The 14,956-nt window shown below is 43.4% G+C and overlaps 1 protein-coding gene across 1 annotated transcript; it reads left to right on the top strand.

The window, feature by feature from the left end:
* Window positions 1-12,463: 12,463 nt before the first annotated feature.
* LOC147986773 (BTB/POZ and MATH domain-containing protein 4-like) lies at window positions 12,464-12,970 on the top strand. The gene has a single exon (XM_087542148.1). It carries the CDS (start codon window positions 12,464-12,466, stop codon window positions 12,968-12,970), a length of 507 nt encoding a protein of 168 aa, XP_087398274.1.
* Window positions 12,971-14,956: the final 1,986 nt, after the last annotated feature.

Below are 14,956 nucleotides of genomic sequence, written 5' to 3'. Positions count from 1 at the left end.
CACCAAGAGTCAAGGAAAAGGAAGAGTCCTAAAGGGGGAAGGCACCTCCGAGGTGCCTTGGGGAGGAGGGACTCCTCCCCTGGCCGCACCCTTCCTTGGAGGAAGGGCCAAGGCTGCGCCTCCCCCCTCTCCCTTGGCCCTATAAATAGTGGGGGGAAGGGAGGGCAACCATACCCAAGCACTGGCGCCTCCCTCTCCCTCCCATGACACATCTCCCTCCTCCCGCAGCGCTTGGCGAAGCCCTGTTGGAATCCCGCTACTTCCACCACCACGCCGTCGTGTTGTTGGATCTCCATCAACCTCTCCTCCCCCCTTGCTGGATCAAGAAGGAGGAGACGTTGCTGCTCCGTACGTGTGTTGAACGCGGAGGTGCCGTCCGTTCGGCGCTAGGATCATCGGTGATTTGGATCACGACGAGTACGACTCCATCAACCCCGTTCTCTTGAATGCTTCCGCGCGCGATCTACAAGGGTATGTAGATCCACTCCTCCCTCGTTGCTAGATGACTCCATAGATTGATCTTGGTGATGCGTAGAAAATTTTGAATTTCTGCTACATTCCCCACAGTGGCATCATGAGCTAGGTCTATGCGTAGTTTCTATGCACGAGTAGAACACAAAGTAGTTGTGGGCATTGATTTTGTTCAATATGCTTGCCGTTACTAGTCTTATCTTGATTCGGCGGCATCGTGGGATGAAGCGGCCCGGACCAACCTTACACGTATGCTTACGTGAGACCGGTTCCACCGACTGACATGCACTAGTTGCATTAGGTGGCTGGCGGGTGTCTGTCTCTCCCACTTTAGTCGGATCGGATTCGATGAAAAGGGTCCTTATGAAGGGTAAATAGCAATTGGCATATCACGTTGTGGTTTTTGCGTAGGTAAGAAACGTTCTTGCTAGAAACCCATAGCAGCCACGTAAAACATGCAAACAACAATTAGAGGACGTCTAACTTGTTTTTGCATGGTATGCTATGTGATGTGATATGGCCAAAGGATGTGATGAATGATATATGTGATGTATGAGATTGATCATGTTCTTGTAATAGGAATCACGACTTGCATGTCGATGAGTATGACAACCGGCAGGAGCCATAGGAGTTGTCTTAATTTATTTATGACCTGCGTGTCAACATAAACGTCATGTAATTACTTTACTTTATTGCTAACCATTAGCCATAGTAGTAGAAGTAATAGATGACGAGACAACTTCAAGAAGACACGATGATGGAGATCATGGTGTCATGCCGGTGACAAGATGATCATGGAGCCCCGAAGATGGAGATCAAGAGGAGCAAAGTGATGATGGCCATATCATGTCACTATTTGATTGCATGTGATGTTTATCATGTTTATGCATCTTGTTTACTTAGAACGACGGTAGTAAATAAGATGATCCCTCAAAATAATTTCAAGAAAGTGTTCCCCCTAACTATGCACCGTTGCGACAGTTCGTTGTTTCGAAGCACCACGTGATGATCGGGTGTTAGATTCTTACGTTCACATACAACGGGTGTAAGACAGATTTACACACGCGAAACACTTAGGTTGACTTGACGAGCCTAGCATGTGTACAGACATGGCCTCGGAACACAAAAGACCAAAAGGTCGAGCATGAGTCGTATGGTAGATACGATCAACATGAAGATGTTCACCGATGTTGACTAGTCCGTCTCACGTGATGATCGGACACGGCCTAGTTGACTCGGATCATGTAATCACTTAGATGACTAGAGGGATGTCTATCTGAGTGGGAGTTCATAAGATGAACTTAATTATCCTGAACATAGTTAAAAGGTCTTCGCAAATTATGTCGTAGCTCGCGCTTTAGTTCTACTGTTTAGATATGTTCCTAGAGAAAATTTAGTTGAAAGTTGATAGTAGCAATTATGCGGACTAGGTCCGTAAACCGAGGATTGTCCTCATTGCTTCATAGAAGGCTTATGTCCTTAATGCACCGCTCAGTGTGCTGAACCTCGAACGTTGTCTGTGGATGTTGCGAACATCTGACATACACGTTTTGATAACTACGTGATAGTTCAGTTAAACGGTTTAGAGTTGAGGCACCGAAGACGGTTTTTGAAACGTCGCGAAACATATGAGATGTTTCGAGGGCTGAAATTGGGATTTCAGGCTCGTGCCCACGTCAAAAGGTATAAGACCTCCGACGATTTTCTTAGCCTACAAACTAAGGGAGAAAAGCTCAATTGTTGAACTTGTGCTCAGATTGTCTGAGTACAACAATCGCTTGAATCGAGTGGGAGTTGATCTTCCAGATGAGATAGTGATGTTTCTCCGAAGTCATTACCACCAAGCTGCTAGAGCTTCGTGATGAACTATAATATATCAGGGACATATATGATGATCCTTGAGATATTCGCGATGTTTGACACCACAAAAGTAGAAATCAAGAAGGAGCATCAATTGTTGATGGTTGGTGAAACCACTAGTTTCAAGAAGGGCAAGGGCACGAAGGGATACTTCATGAAACGGCAATTCAGCTGCTGCTCTAGTGAAGAAACCCAAGGTTGAACCCAAACCCGAGACTAAGTGCTTCTATAATAAGGGGAACAGCCACTGGAACAGAATTACCCTAGATACTTGGTAGATGAGAAGGCTGGCAAGGTCGATAGAAGTATATTGGATATACATTGTGTTAATGTGTACTTTACTAGTACTCCTAGTAGCACCAGGGTATTAGATACCGGTTCGGTTGCTAAGTGTTAGTAACTCGAAATAAAAGCTACGGAATAAACGGAGACTAGCTAAAGGTGAGCTGACGATATGTGTTGGAAGTGTTTCCAATGTTGATATGATCAAGCATCGCACGCTCCCTCTACCATCGAGATTGGGGTTAAACCTAAATAATTGTTATTTGGTGTTTGCGTTGAGCATAGACATGATTGGATTACGTCTATCGCGATACGGTTATTCATTTAAGGAGAATAATGGTTACTCTGTTTATTTGAATGATACCTACAATGGTCTTACACCTAAAATGAATGGTTTATTGAATCTCGATCGTAGTGATACACATGTTCATGCCAAAAGATAGTAATGATAGTACCACCTACTTGTGGCACTGCCACGTAAGTCATATCGGTATAAAACGCATGAAGAAGCTCCATGTTGATGGATCTTTGGGCTCACTCGTTTTTGAAAAGTTTGAGACATGCGAGCCATGTCTATTGGTGTATATGCATGAAGAAACTCCATGCAAATGGACCGTTTGGACTCACTTGATTTTGAATCACTTGAGACATGCAAATCATACCACATGGGCAAGATGACTGAAAGCCTCGTTCTCAGTAAAATGGAACTAGAAAGCAACTTGTTGGAAGTAATACATTTTGATGTGTGCAGTCCAATGAGTGCTGAGGCGTGTAGTGGATATCGTTATGTTCTTACTTCACAGGTGATTTGAGTAGATGTTGAGTACATTTACTTGATGAATCACGAGTCTGAATTATTGAAAGGTTCAAGTAATTTCAGGGTGAAGTTGAAAGATCGTCGTGACAAGAGGATGAAGTATCTATGATATGATCATAGAGATGAATATCTGAATTACGAGTTTGGCACAGAATTAAGACATTGTGGAAATTGTTTCACAACTGATACAGCCTGGAACACCATAGTGTGATGGTGTGTCCGAACATCATAACTGCACCCTATTGGATATGATGCATACCATGATGTCTCTTATCGAATTACCACGATAGTTTATGGGTTAGGCATTAGAGACAACCACATTCACTTTAAATAGGGCACCACGTAATTCCGATGAGATGACACCGTATGAACTATGGTTTAGAGAAACCTAAGCTGTCATTTCTTAAAAGTTTGGGGCTGCAACGCTTATGTGAAAAAGTTTCAGGCTGATAAGCTCGAACCCAAAGCGGATAAATGCATCTTCATAGGACACCCAAAACAGTTGGGTATACCTCCTGTCTCAGATCCGAAAGCAATTGTTTCTAGAATCGGGTCCTTTCTCGAGGAAAAGTTTCTCTCGAAAGAATTGAGTGGGAGGATGGTGGAGACTTGATGAGGTTATTGAACCGTCACTACAACTGGTGTGTAGCAGGGCACAGGAAGTTGTTCCTGTGGCACCTACACCAATTGAAGTAGAAGCTTATGATAGTGATCATGAAACTTCGGATCAAGTCACTACCGTACTTCGTAGGGTGACAAGGATGCGTACTGCTTCAGAGTGGTACAGTAATCCTCTCTTGGAAGTCATGTTGCTAGACAACAATGAACCTACGAGCTATGGAGAAGCGATGGTGGGCCCGGATTCCGATAAATGGCTCGAGGCCATAAAATCCGAGAGAGGATCCATATATGAAAACAAAGTGTAGACTTTGGGAGAACTACTTGATGGTCGTAAGGCTGTTAGGTACAGATGGATTTAAAAGGAAGACGGACAATGATGGTAAATGTCACCATTAAGAAAGCTCGACTTGTCGTTAAGATGTTTTCCGACAAGTTCAAGGAGTTGACTACGATGAGACTTTCTCACTCGTAGCGATGCTAAGTCTGTTGGGATTATATTAGCAATTACTGCATTATTTATGAAATCTTGCAGATAGGATGTCAAAGCATTGTTTCCTCGACGATTTTCTTGAGGAAAGGTTGTATGTGATACAACCGGAAGGTTTTGTCAATCCTGAAAGATGCTAATAAGTATGCAAAGCTCCAGCAATCCTTCTGAGGACTGGAGTAAGCATCTCGGAGTTGGAATGTATGCTTTGATGAGATGATCAAAGATTTTGGGTTTATACAAAGTTTATGAGAAACTTGTATTTCCAAAGAAGTGAGTGGGAGCACTATAGAATTTCTGATGAGTATATGTTGTTGACATATTAAGGATCAGAAATGATGTAGAATTTCTGGAAAGCATATAGGGTTATTTGGAAAGTATTTTTCAATGGAAAGCCTGGATTAAGCTACTTGAACATTGAGCATCAAGATCTATAAGGATAGATCAAAATTCTTAATGGTACTTTCAAATGAGCACATACCTTGACATGATCTTGAAGGTGTTCAAGATGGATCAGTCAAAGAAGGAGTTCTTGCCTGAGTTGTAAGGTATGAAGTTAAGACTTAAAGCTCGACCACGGCAGAAGAAAGAGGAAGGACGAAGGTCGTCCCCTATGCTTTTGTCATAGGCTCTATACGGTATGCCATGCTGAGTACCGCACCTGATGTGTGCCTTGCCACATATCTGGCAAGAGGGTACAAAGGTAATCTAGGAGTAGATCACCAGATAGCGGTCTAAATTATCCTTAGAGGAATAAGGATATGTTTCTCGGTTATGGAGGTGGTAAAGAGTTCGACGTAAAGAGTTACGTCGATGCAAGCTTAACACCTATCCGGATAGCTCTGAGTAGAGATACCGGATACGTATAATGGAGCAACAATTTAGAATAGCTTCAAGTAGAACAGGTATTTGAAATGGCTCCAAATATAGCGTAGTAGTTGCATATACAAGATGACATAAGAAATTTGCGAAGTACATACGGATCTGAAAGATTCAGACCCGTTGACTAAAACCTCTCTCACAAGCAAAACATGATCAAACCCAGAACTCATTGAGTCTTAATCACATGATGATGTGAACTAGTTTAGTGACACTAGTAAACTCTTTGGGTGTTAGTCACATGGGGATGTGACCTTGAGTGTTAATCATATATCGATGTGAACTGGATTATTGACTCTAGTGCAAGTGGGAGACTGTTGGAAATATGCCCTAGAGGCAATAATAAATTGATTATTATTATATTTCCTTGTTCATGATAATCGTTTATTATCCATGCTATAATTGTATTGATAGGAAACTCGGATACATGTGTGGATACATAGACAACACCATGTCCCTAGTAAGCCTCTAGTTGACTAGCTCGTTGATCAATAGATGGTTACGGTTTCCTGACCATGGACATTGGATGTCATTGATAACGGGATCACATCATTAGGAGAATGATGTGATGGACAAGACCCAATCCTAAGCATAGCACTAGATCGTGTAGTTCGTATGCTAAAGCTTTTCTAATGTCAAGTATCATTTCCTTAGACCATGAGATTGTGCAACTCTCGGATACCGTAGGAGTGCTTTGGGTGTGCCAAACGTCACAACGTAACTGGGTGGCTATAAAGGTACACTACGGGTACCTTCGAAAGTGTCTGTTGGGTTCGCACGAATCGAGACTGGGATTTGTCACTCCGTGTAAACGGAGAGGTATCTCTGGGCCTACTCGGTAGGACATCATCATAATGTGCACAATGTGATCAAGGAGTTGATCACGGGATGATGTGTTACGGAACGAGTAAAAGAGACTTGCCGGTAACGAGATTGAACAAGGTATCGGGATACCGACGATCGAATCTCGGGCAAGTGTCGTACCGATAGACAAAGGGAATTGTATACGGGATTGATTAAGTCCTTGACATCGTGGTTCATCCGATGAGATCATCGTGGAACATGTGGGAGCCAACATGGGTATCCAGATCCCGCTGTTGGTTATTGACCGGAGAGTCATCTCGGTCATGTCTGCATGTCTCCCGAACCCGTAGGGTCTACACACTTAAGGTTCGGTGACGCTAAGGTTATAGAGATATTAGTATGCGGTAACCCGAAAGTTGTTCGGAGTCCCGGATGAGATCCCGGATGTCACGAGGAGTTCCGGAATGGTCCGGAGGTAAAGAATTATATATAGGAAGTGCTATTTCGGCCATCGGGACAAGTTTCGGGGTCACCGGTATTGTACCGGGACCACCGGAAGGGTCCCGGGGGTCCACTGGGTGGGGCCACCTGCCCCGGGGGGGCACATGGGCTGTAGGGGGTGTGCCTTGGCCTACATGGGCCAAGGGCACCAGCCCCAAAAGGCCCATGCGCCAAGAGTCAAGGAAAAGGAAGAGTCCTAAAGGGGGAAGGCACCTCCGAGGTGCCTTGGGGAGGAGGGACTCCTCCCCTAGCCGCACCCTTCCTTGGAGGAAGGGCCAAGGCTGCGCCTCCCCCCTCTCCCTTGGCCCTATATATAGTGGGGGGAAGGGAGGGCAACCATACCCAAGCACTGGTGCCTCCCTCTCCCTCCCATGACACATCTCCCTCCTCCCGCAGCGCTTGGCGAAGCCCTGTTGGAATCCCGCTACTTCCACCACCACGCCGTCGTGTTGTTGGATCTCCATCAACCTCTCCTCCCCCCTTTCTGGATCAAGAAGGAGGAGACGTCGCTGCTCCGTACGTGTGTTGAACGCGGAGGTGCCGTCCGTTCGGCGCTAGGATCATCGATGATTTGGATCACGACGAGTACAACTCCATCAACCCCGTTCTCTTGAATGCTTCCGCGCGTGATCTACAAGGGTATGTAGATCCACTCCTCCCTCGTTGCTAGATGAATCCATAGATTGATCTTGGTGATGCATAGAAAATTTTGAATTTCTGCTACGTTCCCCAACAAAAACATCATAGAAGATGCATGTGAACTCCGTTTTCGATGAACTCGAGCTTTTCATCAAGATGACCAAAAGCTCCAAATCTCACAAGGAGAAGAACCAAAGAAGAACCAATAAAGATGATGCAAGGATGCAATGGTTTGAGATCTCTATGAACGATGCGATCAAGCTACTCATCGAGAGCCCCCCTTGATAGTATGGCAAACGATCCTATAACCCAGTCTCCCAACTACCACCATGAGACCGGTAAAATTGAAAACCTATCAAGGGCAAACCTTTCCCTTGCACATAGTCCACTTGAGCTAGATGATGACGATCTTGACTCCCTCAAGTTGGACCACCTTTCTTGATTGTGTTGGATCGATGAAGATTAGTTGATTGCTCCCCCATACTCCATAGGGTGAGCCACTCTTTGGCACATCTTCACAAGTCCATTGACACCACAATGGATGGGAAGCTTCAAGGATGATCTCTTCGTGATGCTCCACTTGAACTTGCACACCGCAATCTTCATGACGATCACCACTTGATGTCATCCTCCATGGGTTGTATGAGATATTCCTCTTGATGCAAACCCATGGAAATAAACCTAACCCCACATAGAACTCACACGTAGATCATGGGTTAGTACACAAAGCGTAATGGACTATGCTTACCATATCATGGGATCACTTGATCCCTCTCGGTACATCTTGTACGCTTTGTGTGTTGATCAACTTGATTCACTCTTGACTTAGTCTTGATCAACCTTGTATCGTGTCTTCTACATGACCACTCTTTGGATAATTCATTGAATAGCACATTGGTCAACATATAAACTTCTTGAAACCAACAAATGGACTTCAGGAAAATCCTATGGACAAATCCTTCAAATATAACTCAAGACAACCATTAGTCCATAGAGATTTTCATCAATTACCAAAACCAAACATGGGGGCACCGCATGTTCTTTCACACACCGCTCCAACAGAGACGTACTTCCTCTTAAAAGGAAGGAACTTCGGTAACACATCCTCGTCCCCACCGACTCCACTTGTGGTTATCTCTTACCTTTACTTTGAGCAAGCTTTACTTGTTGTATATCATTGCTTGCTTGTGTTGCTTGTGTTGCTAGCATCATATAGGTTGCTCACCTAGTTGCATATCTAGACAACATGTTTGTTGCTAACCCTAATTTGCTAAGAAAGTTAAAAAAAAGTGGTAGTTGCCTATTCAACCCCCCTCTAGTCAACCATATCGATCCTTTCACCCTTCAGTGAGGGTTCCCTCTGTATCGCGTGTAGCGAGACATAAGGGCGCCCTTCGCCCATTCGCTAAACTGTCGTTCGCTCACTAGAAAAAAACCAAGAACTATTGCTTCAGGAAAAGATGGCTTCCAAATTTTTTTAGATTAATCTTTTTGTATATACAAATAGGTTTGCATATTTAAGAAAAATTATTTAAATTTTAGAAATATTGAATATTGATGAATTTAAAAATAGACAAATATTAATAACAAGTGAAGAAATTGAAAATTGTCATGATATATTAAAAAGTTAATTATTTTTAAGAATGTTCATATTGTTTAAAAATGATTTCGTTCTTGAAAAGGAAAAAAAATCAAGTGAAACTCAAAAAAATACACAAAAAGAGAAAACCAAGCAAAAATCTTCTGGAAGCTTCCACAAACCGGTGGGAGCTACACGGGAAACATAGTTCCCTAAAATGGTCGGCCTATAAGGAACAACACAGTGCCTTACATTTGTGCCTCGTACACTTAACACACTATTTTTTGCCTTAAGCGCCAAAGTGCACCCCCTCCCCCTCACCCGCCGCCGCAATTGCGGGTAACACACTGTGCTTAATAACTCCACAATAATGTTTTCAGAAATCTGATAAATGTCATGAGGTTGACAAAACCACACCTGGTGTTCCTCATTCAAAGACAAAACGTGTTTAGCTAGATTATTAGCCTCATTACTTGATGATCACCTCCATGGACAAAGGAAGGAGACATAAATTCGTTTGATCATATGTGGAGCTCTCTCACAATATTGACATGCCTAATAGTGTCCCGGCCTATGTGGTGTATGCTGTAAGGAATGATTGTATTAACATTTTAATTGTTTAATATATGAGGAGGTTTAAAAAAATAATGTTACCATGCTTACCTCTGAAGCCCACAACAATGTCACTCACAAGTTCTTTGTAATCAAATGTGACTCTCTCAAGTGTTGGTGCAACATGTCCCTCGTAGGGCGAGAGCTTCATGACAAGCAAGAGCGTCCAAAAACGTTGGTTCGGTTACCCCCGGAAACACCATCTAGGATCCAAGGAGCATTCCCTAATGGCATCTATCAACCACACTAATAGCATCAAAATTATTATTTGTGGAAATTGCGCCGTCACATTGACTTTCGACACACTTGGAGGAGGACGAAACCATCTTAGAGGGGCTATCACTTAGGAGCTGGCTGGTTGCATCGTCGGTGTTGTTTATTGAAAGGACGCAAAGTCCCTTATAGAGTTAGTAATGCATATATGAATCGAAAGTGCACTTTGATGCTCTTCTTCAAGGATTAAATCTCAGGTATTGTGAGACCTATATCACACTTTCCTAGTGGGTGTGGACCGGCCAGCTTCCCTGTTTTTCTGATTTTCATTTTCTTATTATTTCGTTTGGTTACTAAGTGTTTTTTTTGTTTTTTGTCCCTTTAACTCCTCTTTTTTCCAGGGTTTTTTCGCACTTTATTTTCTTTCCATGTTTCTTTATTTATTTATTCATTTTTCCTGTTTTACAAATACACCAATAATCAATTTTCCTCCTTTTCATTTCCTATATTTTCTCTCGGTTCCTTTTTCTTCATCATGTATTACAAAATGGTACATCTCATATTTAAAATTATACATTATGTATTTAAAAATGGCTTATCACCTATTAAAATGTATTCTGCATTAAGAAATGGCAATTGTGTATTTCAGAAATATTGAAGTGTATTTAAAAATGTTAACCATGTATTAGAAATGTTCATGTATATTTAGAAAAGTGTACATCACTAATTAAAAATATGTTCATGCTGGTTTAAAAAAGTCATTTTGTATCTCGAGCCCTATACAAACTTCACAAAACACGTGACCCCGTGTGTAGATCACATCTATGAGCCCTTTAGTTTGCAAAATTTCATCTTCCTTAACTAAGATGAGACCCGAAGAACCGAAGCACATCTTTGGCCTTGCTAGCAGCATAGAAGGACCGCGGGTAGGCAAAACTTTATAACAAAACCTCACCATGCCGCTAAGATATAAAAAAATCAAAAAATCAAGGGAAGCAATAATAACATCAAGTAATAGTTCTATCACATCTACTACCCACACAAACACTTTGTGCAATACCAAATATATATCATCTTATATATTAAAAAAATGATCAACATCTATAACACCAAATAAATGTATATTTTTTGGCAAATCAATACCAAATAAATATATGAAAATATATTTTATGATTGATCTAACGATACTGATTTGGTATTATAAATATTTTCTTTTATAAACTTGACCGAACTTTCCAAAGTATAATTTCAGACAAACTTAATGTAAGAAACGAATAAAAACCGAGAAGTACGAAAGCGAAAAATGGAAAATAGGAGACAGAGAGTGTCACCGCCGTAACCGTGAGATCCAAGCGAATTAATTCATTGATCAAAGCTTCAGGTTAAAAAACAAGACCTTCTTCAGGTATCATTTTTTAGACGACAAAAGATTCAGGTATCTTATTGTGTGATGTTGAGAACTGCGGGAAGCGGGACTCGATCCCTAGTCTCCTTGGGGATAGCTAGTGCTGCTACGCGTTCCGTAGTTGTGACGTGTGAAGCCGGTTTTCCATTTGTTGTCACAATTTTTTTTCTTCTGTTCTTTGTTTTTGTTTTGTCTTTGTTTTTTACATTTTATTTTTTCTTGTCCACCTTTTGTTTAGTTTCTTTTTTCCTTTTCAATTTTTTTCTTTATTTTGTTTTTTCTTCTCCATTTTTTATTTTTTGGTTTTTCCTTAAAATATTAGTTCAACATTTTTTCAAATACTTGTTCAATATTTTTACAAATACTTTTTCAACATTTTTGTGTACATGATCAACAGTTTTTCAAATACTTGTCAATTTTTTTCAAATATTTGTTAAACATTTTTATATACATGATCAACATTTTTTTCAAATATGTGCTCAACATTTTGCAAATACTTGTTCAACATTTTTCAAATACTGGTTCAACATTTTTCAAATGTTTTTTAATATTTTTTGGTAATATATATTTAGAATATTTTAAAGTATAAACAAATGTACAAAAATAAAAGAAAAAAAGAAAGGAGAAAACGTAAAACGTAAAAAAAAATGAGAATGTGCCCTCCAGGGAACCTGGGCCGGCCACATGTGCAGCTGCCTCTGGAATCGCTGAAGGCGAGGAATAGACGCGCCCCCTTCTACTGGGCATCAGCTCGTTCGGGAAGACTCAAAGAGAAAAACTCGTTCAGGATCGACGGTCGTGGAGGTGGAGGCAAGGACAGTTCGTCGCCTCGTCGGAATCATCATCGCCTGCGTCGCCTGGGCGGAGATAATGGTAATGCTGAAAGACAAGGTCCGACGGGTGTAGGGGCGGCGACGGCGGCCGGTGAAGGGCTTTAGCCGACGCGGCCATCCTAGTCTGTCAAATCGTCGGTTTATGCTAGGATGGATGCATCGTCGCTAGCTTACGCGATCGATGGAAATAAGGAGCTCTGCACGCACGTACTCGAACCAACTAAAAGGTGCCGCAGCTTAGATCGTGGTGTACGGCTCTGAAGTAAAGTCCTTTTTTTTTGCGTTCCAATCTCTGAAGTAAAGTCCGAACTCTCAAGTTTTCAGTTTGGAATCCTCGTCGTATACTCCTTCGCTTTCCTCAGCTTACAAATACGGCCAGGTTCCCCTCAAGCCAACAGATAGATCGAGCCAGGCTCACCCGTTTGCCTTTGATTCGTCGCCTGCGTTAGTTGAGTTCGCCATGGGAAACATCAACTCTTGCTGGGCGACGCACCCGCAGCCGCCGGTAAGCATGACCGCGTCCGTATGCACGACGGAGGCCACCACCGCGGTGCACAAGTTCGTGGTGAAGAACTACTCGCTGCTCGACGGCATGGGCGCCGACAAGTACGTCACGTCGAGCACGTTCAGAGTCGGGGGCTACGACTGGTGGATCGATTTCTACCCTGACGGCGACAGCCGGGCGCCTGGCTATGTGGCAGCCTTCTTGCATCTCGTCGGGGAAGAAGCGGCAAAGGCGGGTGTGACGGTAAAGTTCACCTTAAGTTTGCTGAAGCAAGATGGCAAAGTACACAGAGATTCCAACGCTCCGATCATCACCCGGACCTTTGAGACGACGGGTACTGGCTGGGGCAATATGATGATTATAAAGAAGTCCAAGCTGCGAGGAGACTGCTTCACCATCAGGTGTGATTTGACCGTCATCGCAACCCCCGTCGTGCGTGAGATGTTGCCAAATCAAGACTGATGCTGTAGTAACTGCTTTTACATACTATATGAAACTTGTACCGATTGAGTTTATGTGTGTTTAGCCCAGTACTGTTTTAAATCTGAAAAAGTTTTCATACTTTCATAAAAGGTGTAATCCGTATTTTTATTCCAAGCAGTCTATTCCGGTCTGAAATAATTATCATGTTTGCAATGCAAGATTTTTTTTTTTTTGCTTGTTGTGTCTTGCCACCCCCGGACCCACCCCCTCCCCTCCCCCCCTCAAAAAAATCTCAAATCTGGGCTCCACCGTTGCTCCTGGTAATGCCTCGTGGAAGAGACCCGATGTTTAGGGCATCTCCAATACTAATCTTCAAGGTGCCTCAACTCCCCGGACCAGGCCGCTTGTACAGTTTTAGCCATCCAACGCGGATCACCAAATTGGCACAGGCTGGTCCGAACGTCCGCAATTGCACAAGCCAACTCTAATACGAGGGGAGCTCTGGGGAATCCGGACGTCTATGTCGGACTCTGCAACTTCATATCCACCCAAAACCCCACTTGGAGCCCGTGCAATTTCACAGCATGCTCTCCTCTTGCCGCTCTCTATCTCATCTCATGCTCCCGGAGTCCGTCGCCACTGTCGTAGCCCCTGGGCGCCGCCCAAGCCTTGTCGGACACCGACAATGTACTCCCTCGGATCTGGTTGCCGCCCAGGTACCCTCCAACCCTTGCTGACGCCGTCCATGGCAAATACCGCGCCCAACAAGTATTCAGACAAATGCCTAGTGCAATTTTTTTAACTTCTCATTGCTTACTTTTGAAACAAATATGATGGATTTGGACAAGCAGTACTTCTACGCCGAGCTCATTGATTTGTCTTTGTTTGATGATGACGAAGATGAGGATGAGACAATAATGATGAGGGCGATTCTTAAAGAAACGAAGCATGGGGAGGGGCATGTTCTCAACTCCAAGGCTTCAATAAAGGGGCATCGAGTGTTGAATTGGAATGGGGCATTGGGGCATATGAATCTGTATGACGACTACTTTGCCCTTGATGCGATATTCAAAAGCTATTTTCGATGTCGGTTTCATATGCGGCAGCCATTGTTCATGGAGTAAATTGCAGAAAACCACCAGTTTGAGGGCTAGGTTAGCAGAAATCACTACGTTACAGTTTCTTGGCAAAAAATACCAACTCTCCCGTAAACAATTTGCAAATACCACTGATCGGCGGATCGGACACCGATATGTGGATTTATGACAGGTGGGGCCCAGTTTTTGCCGACGTGGCGCTGTCAGCTGGTCCGACAGCCGTTAGACGCTGTTAGACGGCGCCGTTCGTTCTGTTTCCTCTTATCCCTCGTTTCCCCCGTCTTCTTCCCCCGTTTCCCCCTTCTTCTCCCCTGTTCCCGGTCGTGCGGTGCACCGTCCCCGCCCCCCGTCGCAGCCATGAGTCCGCGAAGTCGAGCGATGCTGGCAGCGGCGCCCAGCCGTCCACTGGCGAGATGTGCGGGAGCTCAAACCCTACGAAGGCGATGGCAGAAGAAGAGGAGGAGGAGGACCCGCAGTACTCGGTGGAATTCAGGGCAGACAGATCTTTCGCCGCGGCGGTGAAGGCAAATCCAGTTGGAAGCCAGCACATTGCTTCAGCTTTCGGCGGCGTCTAGTGAGATCCCAGTCCCATTCCCCTCCCCAATCACATTCCCCTTCTGTTGCTAGGGTTAGGGTTAATGTAGTTCTAGGGTTTGTGTGTGTTATAGTTCTGTAATTAGAATGATATAGTTCCTTAATTAGATGCTTACAACTAGGGTTTCTGTAAATAAAAGGATATGAATTGTTGCACTCAAATGATGTTCTGCTCTGGTCTGCACTAGCTTGCTTCAGTTTCCCTTAAGTACTTATAGTGCACTATTGTATTATTATTTGCAGTCTTGAAGATGAGGTTTGGGAATTGAGGATGCATTTTCATGATAGAGATAATATTGAAAGGAGTATGATGATGTCAGACATCACATATTAC

The sequence above is a fragment of the Triticum urartu genome, chromosome 2A, assembly GCF_056163025.1.
Source record: "Triticum urartu cultivar PI428250 chromosome 2A, HENAU_Tu73, whole genome shotgun sequence".
Taxonomy (NCBI): domain Eukaryota; kingdom Viridiplantae; phylum Streptophyta; class Magnoliopsida; order Poales; family Poaceae; genus Triticum; species Triticum urartu.
The sequence above is the reverse complement of the archived record's forward strand: the minus strand, read 5'-3'. Positions and strand labels throughout refer to the sequence as shown.